We start from the raw sequence: 14,115 nt of genomic DNA, 5'->3' as shown, positions 1-14,115 counted from the left end.
CATGTCCTAGTAAGTATCCACGTACGTAATCAGATGTTCCGCCGGTTTTTACTCGGCTGGCCATCCCAAATTGCAATACTCTTTTCCCAATACGCAGATTTCGCCATCAGACTGTGACAAATCCCACTCGTTGCTGTGATTTTTGCTGCTATGGATGCTCGACCAGGTTTTCATTTACACTTCCATATACTCCATTTCTGCCGAAAGATTCAGCATCCAGTATTAAATTTATAACCACCTTGACTGCTGCAGCTTTTTGACTGATGAGCGATGCCTTGCATTCCTGTAATGGTTCAAAATTCTGCACCCTTCAGAGTATATTATAGGCCTACCAATGATATGGCACAATACACCAGGGTCGTATTTCGCTGACATATATTTCCATCTTGAGTTGAGTATCTACCCTTCCTTTCACTTTTCCGTGTGCTATAGCTTTCTACACTCAGTCATTGTAACACCTGAAGCTTACATCCTGTCTTACCTCCATGGTATTACCAATGTGGTGTTTTGGTGTCTCTCATGACAGCCGCCATTAATGTCATCGGTGTTTCTAGACACTAGTTGCCGACATATTTTGTGATCATGCTTCCATCGCTTCTTCTTGACGAACCATTCTCTTCTTTCCCGTAATAATACTTCAGACGAATTCTCACTACAGTCAAACTTCAAATCAAGTAAAGTACTCGATATCAGCCGACAGTAAAACTCAGAAAATTTCTAAGTGACCAAAAATTTTTTCATTACCAAATTCCAGAAACATCTTACTCCTTTCAAGACAGATATCCTTATGGCCTTATCCAGGAAAACTAGGCGGGGCAAGAATGTCATTGACCGCTTCCCATTGGCCACCGCAAACAATAGATCCTAAACATCACTGGCCCTTGGATAATGCCATTCCTAGGCAACCAATCAATAAATCAATCAATTGGATTTGTCCAGGCACTGGTTTTGGACTAGTCTATTCCACAGGAGGTAAATCTGTTTATTGTATATAGATACAATAAACTTTATTATGCATTAAAGGTAGTGGGTATTTGCATGATACATTTGCTTTTTTACTATTGAATAGTTATGTTTGCTTTTTTGCTATTGAATAGTTATGTTCTGGTTTAATTGATACCTATATTTCCTCTATTGTGGATATTTGTATAAATTAAAGAAGACATATTACCTGCCTAATAACACTCCTAGCTCATGAACAGATCAGTAATCTCATTTCATACTGGTAAACATACTTCATAGAGAGAAGTTATTTCAAGCCCAATAGAATGTAGCCCATTTTGTCAACCATACAGGGTGTTTACAGGCCATTGAAGAGATTCATCAGGATTGTGTTTACAGGCCATATCAAGAAATGATTGGTACACACCCCTGTCTGTGTTTGCCTCCAAACGTGGACATTGTGTTTTGCTATCTAACCGAGGATGTGTGTATGATGTTTTCATCGCCTAACCGTGGACTAAAATGGCGGATTTTTGTGTGTATAATACTGAAACGGAATTTTAGCCATCACCCCTGCGGACGGTAGTTTTTACACGTGTGGTCCTCAGTTTCAGGCAAATAGCGTTTAAAGCATCTAGCATGCATTTGAGGTCTTTTGCAGCAGTTTGAGACCGAGGACAGTCCTCGGTTGGAAGTAGGTCCACAGTTTAGGGTGAAAAATCTTGTGTGTGTCCTCGTTTGTCGGCGAACACGTACACAGTTTCTAGTTCTTAGAAAGTAAAAAAAAACCCACTAATATTCTGGTAATTTCAAGAAGATCCAATGTTGCGTACTTTGGAGGAATACTGATGGGTACCAATTAGTGTGAAACAGCCTGTACAAAGCACAAAACATGGCAAAAGTGAAAGCATCAGAGCACAGAGAAATATAAGCCAGGTGCTTGTGTGAACTGAAAGTCATGTGTGTGTTAACTCATTAGCTTCAAGAATGTGTGGACTTGAAGAAAAACTTTATGTAATCTGGTTGCTGGTGCTCTGCCATTGTACATCTGTCATGTTCTTTGGACTGCATCTTGCAGAAGGATATTTTTCTTGTGCCTAAGACATCACTAGTATAATATATTCATATAAACTACTCAAAAAATTTGAAGGATCAGATTTATTTGTTAGTTTTTATTTCTTTTTCAAAAACAGGATTAACGTTGTAAAATCTGCTGAATGTTGTTTCATTCAGAAATGTTCAGGCAGCCGAACACTTGTATTACAAGTACTTAAGTCCCATTTCACTAAAAAACGCTTTAGGTTGGCAACATGAGAACAGGCAAGAAATATTGAAAAGCAGGATTATCAGATTCTGATCCTTAAAATATTTTGAGTAGTGTATATAAATGTGGTAAGATTTGGGCATAAACCATCAATGCACTATCAGTAATCAAAATGAACATAGCATTGCTAGAATTGACAAGTGTGTTCTGTCCTTTTCTCATCTATTATTCTTCCTTTAGGACTTAAGAGCAACAAGTAAGAAACTTGCTGACCAGACGGGTCAGAAGGGTAAAGATGGCTCCCAGCTAACAGGTCCAGACGGGGAAAACATTCAGGATGATGACGACGAAACAGCAGCTAGGCAAAGGTAACATTCAATTTTTATATTCACAGAAACTACACTAAGCCAAAAAAGAAACTTATAATTTTTCACAAGGTCATATCTTAAAATCCTGTCCATCAAAATGAACCAAAATTGCACACAGGATTACTTCAATACTTAATATATAGAAGTATATAAGTTGATAATTCTTTTTTCACCACCAATTTATGCAGATGTATGAAAATGCAGAATATCCAATTTATAAACTACATGTATGATACATTTCCTGAAATAAGTGTCATTTTGTGAAATTCACACTCAAACATTTTGACCATCTTTTCTATTGCCACAGATTAATATCATTTGGTGAAGATGGCAGTTCAAGGGAACCCGATGAATTTGAGAAGATGTTTGGAGCAGTGTTAAATCAGGACCTACCAGGAGAAGGCCAAGAACCACAGGGTAATGGCAATGCAGATGAAGACGAGGATAGACAGAATGCATTTATTAATTTGATGGAACATAGAGGAGAAACTTTAGGGCAACAGAGCAATGGTCAGGCTGGTGAGTAGTAATATCAGCAATTTAAAGATGTCACATTACGTTTCAATACCTGGAGAGAATTGATCAAAAATTGAATTCCCTCCTGAGGTTCGTATCTGTCAATGAGTCGACCAGAACACAAGGATGTCATTATAGCTTGAGGCAGTATACATGTATAACACAAATGGGTCAATAAGTTACATAAAAATGACCTTGTGTGGTTTTTGGTTCCCAGGAAGTGAGTTTTGCCTGAGGCAATTTGTGGTTAAATGTTGATCCCTCACTACAAGAGTTATTACCATCGATTTGGTTGAAAAAGGAGGTGAGACATGATCAAATCTCTCCAGGTAACAAAACGTAATGGAAGTTTTAGCTGTTATAACGAAATGTAAGTTGTACATGAAAAGTGCATTACAATTGAACCTTATAAACAGTTTTGGAAATTTCAGAACTGCGCATGCACAGAATCAACATCTGGGTCTTTTTGAGAGATCTCCTCCATTGACGATGCATGTGATGAACTGCACCTGAAAGTGAAAGGTATTCAAGTCTTATGCAAGTTCTCAGAAGACATCAAGATCCAAAAAGATGCAAAACACACATAAGAAGTGTTTCTTACGAAGTGCGAATTTCACCCTCATTGAAATACTGTGGCGAGTCTTCAGTGTTTATCTGCAAGCATTTCCCACAACACCCTTTGATCTGGAATTGCGAAAAGGGCCTATTAGCTTCCATACCGTAATTGTCTTTTTAAAGTGTTTAATTGGGATTCCAGGTAAAAACCACATGTGCCTGCTCACGGTCAAAATTTTTTTATTGCATGAGGCGAAGGGGCTTTGGTAGTAGGTTACAAAAGTCACATCAAAAATTCCTCCGGAGCTTGTTGCCATAGCAACGGCAGATTTTATGATTTTAGCGGTTTTTGCTTATTTTTGGGTGAAAATAAGAGAAAATATACACTTTTCTGAATTGCTCTTGACTTAAAATTTGAGGTCAAATTAAAAAGCAACCTTATCACCATAAAGTACCATCTTTGCACTTTTCACAGGTGTAAAAAAAATTTCAATAATATTTTCCCATGTGCAATTTTAGGGATGGGCAACATTGACATTTTAGCACTTTTGAAAAAATGACATTTTTACCCTATCTTTGAAGTCAAAAAACTAATTTTGCTTGAGCACCCAGAATTATTTTCTCTTTGGTGGTACTTAAGCAGACATTGCCCCTTCGAAATCTGGTAAAAAAACTCTGGGGCTATTTGTCCTGTAAAGCCAGTGTTGCCAGAAAGTTTGCCAACTTTAAAAAAAATGCATTTTTCGAAATAATGCATTTTCTACATATTTTCTCATATAACTTTTTATACGACCAACTTAATTGAAATATTGACCCTTTGTGTACAAGATTTGACACACAACTGCTTCCGGCTGCTTAGAGGCTGCAGAAGAGTCGTGTCCTGCAAAAACCGGTATTGCCAGAAAATCCGACTTTTTAAATCTATAGATATTTCCAATAAGCGCATTTACTACAGGCTCTAGGGAGGAGTTCGTGTACATGACTCTTTTACATGAGCATTTTCATGTTATATAAATTATGCAAAGACCTTTAACAATTTTGAGTAAGAAAATCAGATCAAGTGCAATCAAAAATGGCGTCCAAAATGGCCGCCAAATTGGGATTTTCCATTAAAACACACTATAGCAACATACAAATGATCTAATGATGAAAAAATATTGATACAATATGTTTCTAATCAACGGAAATACATATATGCCCATTTTGTTTCATTCGGATTTTTAAAATTCAAAATGGCGCCCAAAATGGTCAGCGGAATAGCCTATTTCCATTGAAATACACTAGAGCAACATGAAGTTGATATAATAATAAAGTATTCTCAGTGGAATTAATTTTTATAACCAAAGGAAATAAATATGCACACAATTTGTTTCATTGGTATCTCTCAAATTCCAGTGTTGCCAGAAAGTTTCCCAATTTTTAAACTGCATTTTCAAAATAATGCATTTTCTACATATTTACTCATATAACTTTTTACACGACCAACTTAATTGGAATATTTACCCTTTGCATACAAGATTTGACACACAACTGCATCCGGAAGCAACACTTAAAGGCTGCAGAAGAGTCGTATTCTGCAAAAACCGGTATTGCCAGAAAAGCTGACATTTTAAATCTATATTTCCAATAAGTGCATTTTACATAAATAAATGTATTTAATTATTTTAACTGTTACCGTTATTTTATCTACATATGCTAGCACGATCTCATACAGGTTTTGAAACTTGGGCTTGGTGTTGCCAGATAGTATGAAAAACTGCTGTCACCCAAAGACCCCTTAATTTTCCCTTTCAATTTGTCTCCCAAATACCCTTATATATCCATTTGAACAGCTAGCAACCAGTCACCTATCACTGATTTTGTTACTTCTTTTGAAATAACAAAGCCATCAAAACCATTTGAAGCCATTTAGAACTAGTTTTTTTTTTTACATTTAATTTGACTTTTTCTTTTGTCTTTTCAGTCAGTGAAAAGTATGGAGAGTGCAGAGGTGTAGCCTAGTCAAGTTCCGTAGCATAGCTGTATAGTCTAGTCAAAGTTCCTATATAGCCTTTCCCTAGTTAACTTTATAGCTATAGCCTAGTTAACTTTTTTCAACATAGCTGTAGCCTGTTAAACTTTTGTAACGTAACTGTAGCCGAGTCCACTTTCCTAACATATTAGTACTAGTAGTACTTACAATCGTTTTGCAAGGATGGATTATGTACTACTAATAAAGCCATGACCATGCATGTTACCAAGAAGCTGGTTGATGAAGACACATTTATCATGTGACTAATCAATGTCATAAGAAGTATACTATGAAATTCATTCTAGAAATAATATCAAAACGGAATCCTAAGACTCAAGACCAAAAAGCATCTCACTAGAACAACATAGGTGTTACAAATTAAACCCAGTTATCCGACATCCGCCTAGAACAGTTTAATTGTCTCTTGGTAACATGGTCAATATGTATTTCACCGACTCTCGCATTCTTTTACCATTGCTGGTACTTGTACCATTGCTGGTGCTTAGTGTTATCACCAGTTACCCAAAAAACCCTAGATTTGGACATAGACCCTATAAACTCATATCTAGGGTCTATGGTGTGGACCGCGCAGCTCCGAAAAACACATGCATTTTACGAAAGTAGAGTTCTGAAAGACTCCTGATTTTGATAATTTCAGCTGTAAAAGACCCTAAATTGGTCATTCCTTACATTATCTACAACCATGGCCAAAATGTGTTGGGACACTTATGAAAAACGTACACTATAGTATGACCTTATTTCCGTTATTATTAACGTGATAAAGTGGAGGTTTCTTTGGTGTCAAGCCTAAACACTTTCCTAACACCCCAACCCTCCCCCTACCCCACAAATCAATGTTGGGTGCCACAAGGCTCGTGTGACCAAAAAAGTCGAATTCAACATTGATCGGGGGAGTGGAGGGCTTATTTACATTACCCTATCAAACCGTCCCAACACTTATGGCCAGCATTGTAGGTTATTCCAGACGATTTGCAACCAGAAAGTTAAGAAAGACCCTTGATTCTAACCGTTTGCAGGTCCGAAAGGCCCCCTTTTACCGGTTCGCCGTCAGCTCCCAAAGACCCACCATCTCCAAATTCCAGTGGAGCATACCGACCCCGGTAGGGGGGCACTTTATCTCATCAAGCGAAACATCGTGGGAAGTTTGTTTGTTTGTTTACCCAGATTGGTCCGTGGGGAACACATGCTAATCCATGGAAAACCATGGACCGTTCCAAGCTCATACAAATGCACAAGCCTGGATAGCCAGTGTAGGCTAATATATGCATGCTGGCCTAGATAGCTTTGATAAACAAAGCAAGAAATGGAAGAAAATAGCTAGGAAAAAGAGAAAAGAGAGAAGGCCACTCCCAAACACAATTGTACAATTTTACTCTTAGCCCTTACTTCGTGAGAAAGGAAACTGGAATTCCAATCTCAGGCCCCGATGAAGTGGGATTGCTTTATTAGCCAGAATCGATCCTTGCAAACAGATTTTAGGTACTAGCACTCAGAAGTTAGGAAAATTGACTCTGCTACATACCAGCTACGTTACGAAAGTTGAATAGGCTACAGCTATGTTGAGAAAAGTTAACTGGGCCGCATAGCTATATTAAGATAACTTTAGGCTACAGCTATAATAGGAACGTTGACTAGACTACAACTACTATGCTACAGCTTTGTACTCTCCAAATAAGTAATCATGGCATCACACTGCTTATTCCATTTGGCTCACGAATCGGAAATATGAATTCTATTTGTATTTAATTATTACTAGGACAGTTAACTGGAAATATCTTAATTTGGCGGCCATTTTGGATTCCATCTTGAATTGCAGAGATTCAAATGAAACAAATTGTGTGCATATTTATTTCTTTTAGTTATACAAATTAATTCTATTCAAGATACTTTATTATTGTATCAAGTTCATGTTGCTCTAGTGTATTTCAATGGAAATATGCTATTCTGGCGGCCATTTTGGACGCCATTTTGAATTTTAAAATCCGAATGAAACAAAATGGGCACATATTTATTTCGTTGATTAGAAACATCAATTGCATCGATATTTTTTCATCATTGGATCATTTGCATGTTGCTATAGTGTGTTTTAATGGAAACCCTATTTGGCGGCCATTTTGGACGCCATCTTTAATTGCACTTGATCTGATCTTCTTACCCAAACTTTTTTTGAAGGTCTTTGCATATATAACATGAAAATGCAAGGTAAATTTCTGAAAGTGTCATGTACACAAACTCCCCCTAGAGCCTGTAGTATGCGCTTATTGGAAATATAGATTTAAAAAGTCAGATTTTCTGGCAATACCGGTTTTTTCTTATTACTACTCTTCTGCAGCCTTTCAGTGTTGCTTCCAGAAGCAGTTGTGTGTCAAATCTTGTACGCAAAGGGTCAATATTTCAATTAAGTTGGCCGTATAAAAAGTTATATGAGTAAATATGTAGAAAATGCATTATTTCGAAAAATGCATTTTTTGAAAATTGGCAAACTTTCTGGCAACACTGGCTTTACAGGACAAATAGCCCCAGAGTTTTTTCACCAGATTTAGAAGGGGCAATGTCTGCTCAAGTACCACCAAAGAGAAAATAATTCTGAGTGCTCAAGCAAAATTAGTTTTTTGACTTCAAAGATAGGGTAAAAATGTAATTTTTTCAAAAGTGCTAAATTGTCAATGTTGCCCATCCCTAAAATTGCACATGGGGAAATATTATTGAAATATTTTTTGCACCTGGGAAAAGTGCAAAGATGGTACTTTATGGTGATAAGGGTGCTTTATTGATGTGTCCTCAAATTTTAAGTCAAGAGCAATTCAGAAAAGTGTATATTTTCTCTTATTTTCACCCCAAAATAAGCAAAAACCACTAAAATCATAAAATCTGCCGTTGCTATGGCAACAAGCTCCGGAGGAATTTTTGATGTGACTTTTTATAACCTACTACCAAAGCCCTTTCATCTCATGCAATAAAAAATTTTTGACCGTGAGCAGACACATGTGGTTTTTACCTGGAATCCCAATTAAGCACTCCCTTGTAGCATGGTTTCAAAATGCAGTTGGGTACAATTGGTTATTAAATCATCTAGGAGAACCATCTGAACATTGAGTGTCAATGTTGTTCCATTGGTTATAAACATCTAAAAAAAAGTAACTAACCCCCTTAAAGAATGGTTATTATTCAAAACGGGTGATTGTATTACAAATCTGTAAAATGCGTTGGAAGCAGAATTTATTTCTGCGCATTTTGACACCTCATTTGTAGCAATTGTCTAAATATTGACGTCACACATACATTTAAATCAATGTAACCCAAGATTTGAAATCAAATCTGGACCTCACTACATTAAATTGACTGGTGTTTTATTGTTTTCTGGGCTATTGTATCAAATGAGGTGTCAAAATGCGCACAAATAAATTCTGCTTCCAACTCATTTTACAGATTTGTAATCCAATAGCCCGTTTTTTAATAATAGCTATTATTGAAGGGGGGTTAGTTCCTTTTTTTGAGATGTTTATTTCTTCTGGTATTGAGAATAACAACATCGTTTTCCATGAGAAATGTCCATTTTGATTGACTTTCAAAACATGGTACATAATAAATAACCCCATTGAAGTGAAGTGACCTTGGTAACTACCCAAAGCAATAATTTGGTAAAGTAAGTTGAGTTGACCTACGATGTTACATGTTTACATTCAGGATGCCCTCTGCTGTTCCACACAGGGCAAAATAATACAGCAGTGTTTATGGCAGACTACATCAAATCTTTTCAAAACACAACTAGCAAAACCTTTGATGTTTTAATTTTGTGATATTATGTAGCTTAAGTAGCAAAGTTATAATGTATACAAATGTGTAGCAGTAGTAGTGAACTGTAAATTTTGACAATCTGAAATTAATTTTCTTCAATTTTGGAAAAAGGTAAAAAGGTTAACCATGTATCATTATGTGAAACCCACTAAACATTTCATTCAAGCTTGATATAAGCCTGTTCTGCATATGTGGCTCTTTTGTGTACCATACTGTATCTAGAGGGAAATATTTGAGAAATTAGCAGGTCTAAAAAATTATCAGGTCTAAAAATATTTGAGAAATTAGCAGGTCTCAAAATATCCGAAGATAACGTCTTCGGTGCCCTATAGTGATGCCTTGGCGTCCTTAACATTTCTGTCTGTTCTCAAGTCATTCAAAAGCATGTAATTGCCTCACAATCTCAGCTCAGAAAAAAATGATTGTTGGGGAAAAAGAGAGAGAGAGAGGGGGGGGGGATATGTGGAAGAGGAACATCATTGAGGCAACACTATCACAATTCTTAGTTTCTGACTTAAATAGTATGCACAGTGTAATAAGAAGAACATGCAAATTAGAGCAAATGTTCAAACAAGTTTTTTCAGAGATTGTAGGTGCCCTTTTCAAATGGCCTTGGATTGGCTGCCCTTTCAAATTCTCAATTTGAAGACTGGAAGTTATAATTTTGTTACTTGAAGTGCAGCTAATATATATGCATGTGGCCTGGATAATCTTAAATAGTTTTTGTAGCCTGCACAAAGCTTTTTTGTCCTAATAACTTTTGTTTGGCTCTATTAATTCAGTAAAAACTAAGGTAAATGAACAATGTGTATAAGGTAAAAATAAGATTTGGACAATATTTAGTTGCCATGATGATACAGCTGGCTGTGTGGTGGCAGTGGAAAATAGGCTATGTAGAGGAGTTTACCAAGCGTAAGTAGTGAAATTGATGTGGAGGACTAACAGGATTGGCATAAGTGGCTTTTAGGTATCGGCTCAACTGCTTCCAACCCATCTCGGAAGTGACTGAGTGAATCATAGAATCACATGTTTATGAAAGTGAACTGCAGTGCATGTGCTTTGGTGGTATATCCAGTTATTCAAAGAAATGTTCAGGGTTTCTGTTGGTAGTGTTTTTGATACTTGGTCTAAGCACCTGTTGGTGATGTGATCAAGTAAAATGACTACCAAATTGTAAATTTACAATTTCACATTACTTGAGATCCAAGTAATAAATGGTTGTCTGCTCTATGCTGAAACATTTTTCATTTACGTTGTTGCTGACTTTGACTGTTGATAAAAAAAAGCGCAGTGATTTATAGTGCGCTACGCACAGGCACAACGCCTAGACGTTGATCCACAAGCCTCAGCACACTTTACAGGTTGTCGCTGACCACTACAGCCCCACATTATTCCATAAACCATTAAACAACAATTCAGGGACTTTGCTGCTTCAAGAGCGCACACCCTAGACATTCCACAAATAACCTTCGCAACCAGGATCAGCTCCCCGAGTTTCGTACAGGTTACAACGAGACAAATTAGCAGTAAGTTCCTTGTCCAGTCGAATTTTAAGCTAACTCAATTTTTTCCATGAGAGCATACTAGGCACCACCAGGGTTCGAACCCGCAACCTCTTGCACAATAGTCGAACGCCTTATCGATTGAGCTAACTTGACTGCCAAGTTTTGATAAGTTTTGGGATTTCTTTTGTCAAAATTCACAACAGTAGTAAGAAATGCAACACATGGTACTTATTCATAAGGTAAACGGGTGCTGATGCTGATGCTACGCCACTGCAACTCAATAGGTGTTGTGGTTCTAGAGATCCTGGGAAAAGCATAAATACTTTAAGATGTACAGAACTGCGAGAGCAATGTTGGGAATCCTCAATGGAGTCATTAAGACGCACTTAGCTATTTTATAGGCTCCATACTGTTTTAAAATTATATATCAAGAAGCTGTCAACAGGGCTGTTACTATGAAGCATCACTTAAGAACACTCAAATTCAGTATTGGTATGATAGTTGTATCGCAATGTATCAAAGTCTTCATCACTAGCAATTAGTGAAATTATAGGTACACAAATAAGTACGCTTATAAGAAGTACTAGTAGAACTAGATTGAAAAGACTATAAATAAATGGACGGAGAAGCCAGTTGTATTGGCTGCCACTGATTTACAATGTATAGTAGAATTAATATTACAAGAAGATCAAGTTACATTGAACACTGCTGATGTTCATCTAAGCTGAGACTTTTAGCCTCCAATTAGTATCAGTGTAGTGTGGAGCATGTTTGGTTTGTTAGGAAAACTTATGAGATACTTTAAAACATTGCAAGCTGTATAAGAAACAAAGTATGAAGATTTTTGCTAATGATGAACATATTACTGGATGTTTTGCCCCTCCACTGTTTTATGTTATTGACTTTTTGGAGTAATGTGTCTGTGTATTATCTAATTAGAAGTTGGAGCCTGGAGGTATCTAATTTTAATGCTCTGCGTGCTAGCCATGCGCTTCAAAGGAAAAAGTTGAAGTTTTGAAATATTTTCTCAAAATATCAAGAGCTATCTTAAGAACTACTGAACCAATACTAGGCTTGTTTGTACTCATTTTAATGCATTTTTCATGCTGATTCCAAATATGGTCATGAAAATTTACATTTATGAAATGTTCGAATTTTTAACCATGTTGTCTGCAGTCGACACCCGCGTGAAGAGAGTTAAGATGGACAGCAGTTATTTTGTTTGAGAACAGCTTAAAAAGTTACTGTATTTTGCTAATATTTCTAAACAGATAATGTCATTTGGTATAACCTCCTTATACCAAACAAATATCTCTGCAAATCTATGAGGCCTCACCTAAGTCTGACCTTTCAATAATACCAATAAATAGCGGATTATGTGTAAAGTATTTATGGGAGGGGTGTCTGAAAAGCTCTGAGATATGTGACATCCTGATGATTAAAAACGGAGTATAATATTTGGTAGGGATCATATTTGCCATTGCAAATTGATTTCTTGTATTTGTATTGGGTTGGTTACCCATGAACATAAATGTTTAAAAAATATTTTTACCTTTACAGATGGTTTTGAGAATGCAAATGTGTTCTTGTGTAATGCTTATTATGTGTGTACAATAATAATACAATCAAGATAAAAGTAGACGTTTTATGAAAAGCATTTCATTTTCATTTTTCAGAATTATTTAAATAATATGGGCAACAACAGTGTAAAGATTGACTCACTGAAAGCCATAATGCATGATCGTATAATATGAAATTGGTTAATTTTTTGGAATGTTTATACATGTCCCAACTAGAACTAGTTCTAGTTCCTTGATCACGCGCACAGCCTCGAAGCGGCCAGCAAGGCGCGCAGGAATCTGTCAAATTTGTTGTTTGTCAGGTCACCAGAGCAATTTTGACATGTCATATTCAGACATTATCTGTGTGATAACTGACAAGGACACCCTCTATTTTTTGGAATTTGTACTTTTTGCATTATTGTAATACCCAATGTTAAACTTAAAACTTTGTGAAAGACTAAGCCTGAAGTGCTTTAATCACAGTCAAATTTAAAGAGTTATTGATGAAAACTGGGAATCCCCGGTTTTATTCGCCAATTCCCCCATAGAGCTCCACAGTTTAGTGGCAAAGTGAATACCTTTCATTTTACCTCATTATTTGGGCTTAAAATGATCAGAAAACCTCTGACAGTTGTCACTAATTTTATGTAATAATTGTTTGCAAAGAATAACAAAATTAAAATGTGACCGACACCATACATTATGGCTTTAACTTCAGCTGCTATTTTCACCAATCAACTAAAATTTGGTATGTAGGATTGGTGAGAAGCTGCATTTTGGTGCTCCAATACTCCTTTTAATCTTGGTAAAAATCATTTCAAAGCAAGCAAATACCTTTAAATTGGATTTTAAGATTATAGATCTGTATGAGTTTTAAAATATTCAATTATGCAGTGCTTCACTCACAGCCTTTCAATGATTTTCCACGTACGGTTGATAAATTTGTACCTAATAGTACATACACACACAAAGTGCTATTTGATTTAGATCATGGCATAATTATACCTAATTTGCATAATTTGTGTGAATCTCTTTTTGTGCAGTTGACCTTATGACGGAAGACTTGCCACCCACCCAAGAACAGAGGGATGAGATGGAACTCCTTAATGCAATCTTGAACACTCCATCAACAGCACCTGGCGAAGATTCAGCGATAGGACAATATAGATCTTCATACTTTGACTTTGGGGATGAGATCCTTAACAGAAGTGAAGAGGGTGAAGGCCAGGCGCCAGCCAGATTCCTGCCATCAGATCTCCTAGATCTTGAAAACATGATGGGTGATATGAATTTGATATCAGGAGCAGGTATGAAAAAGTTGTGCTCATTTGATATTATATTTTGTTTGAATCGTTTTTGGTTGTTGTTTTCATTGTCAGTTAATAGTTTTAGTGCAGGTAATTTAATCTTAGCAACACATGATTGTGTACACTTTGATAATAACTCTTTAAAGCATTCTTTGATTTTAACTCCTTGAATTATGCTTCAATTACAACTCTGAGCCAGCAGATGCTTAAAAATGCTATTGTTTTTAAGTCAAATACATCTCTTTAAGATACTCATTTTGTCAGTT

The 14,115-nt window shown here is 36.4% G+C and overlaps 1 protein-coding gene across 2 annotated transcripts in view; it reads left to right on the top strand.

Moving 5' to 3' along the window:
* Positions 1-14,115, top strand: part of LOC140155178 (islet cell autoantigen 1-like) — a 91,369-nt gene that overhangs the window by 69,792 nt on the left and 7,462 nt on the right. For both annotated transcript variants that reach the window (XM_072177908.1, XM_072177907.1), the window contains 3 exons: positions 2,447-2,574; positions 2,882-3,093; positions 13,586-13,849. In XM_072177908.1, the coding sequence (XP_072034009.1) occupies positions 2,447-2,574; positions 2,882-3,093; positions 13,586-13,849 (604 nt within the window). The remainder of the gene's footprint in view (positions 1-2,446; positions 2,575-2,881; positions 3,094-13,585; positions 13,850-14,115) is intronic.

The sequence above is a fragment of the Amphiura filiformis genome, chromosome 6 (assembly GCF_039555335.1).
Source record: "Amphiura filiformis chromosome 6, Afil_fr2py, whole genome shotgun sequence".
Classification (NCBI taxonomy): domain Eukaryota; kingdom Metazoa; phylum Echinodermata; class Ophiuroidea; order Amphilepidida; family Amphiuridae; genus Amphiura; species Amphiura filiformis.
The sequence above is the reverse complement of the archived record's forward strand: the minus strand, read 5'-3'. Positions and strand labels throughout refer to the sequence as shown.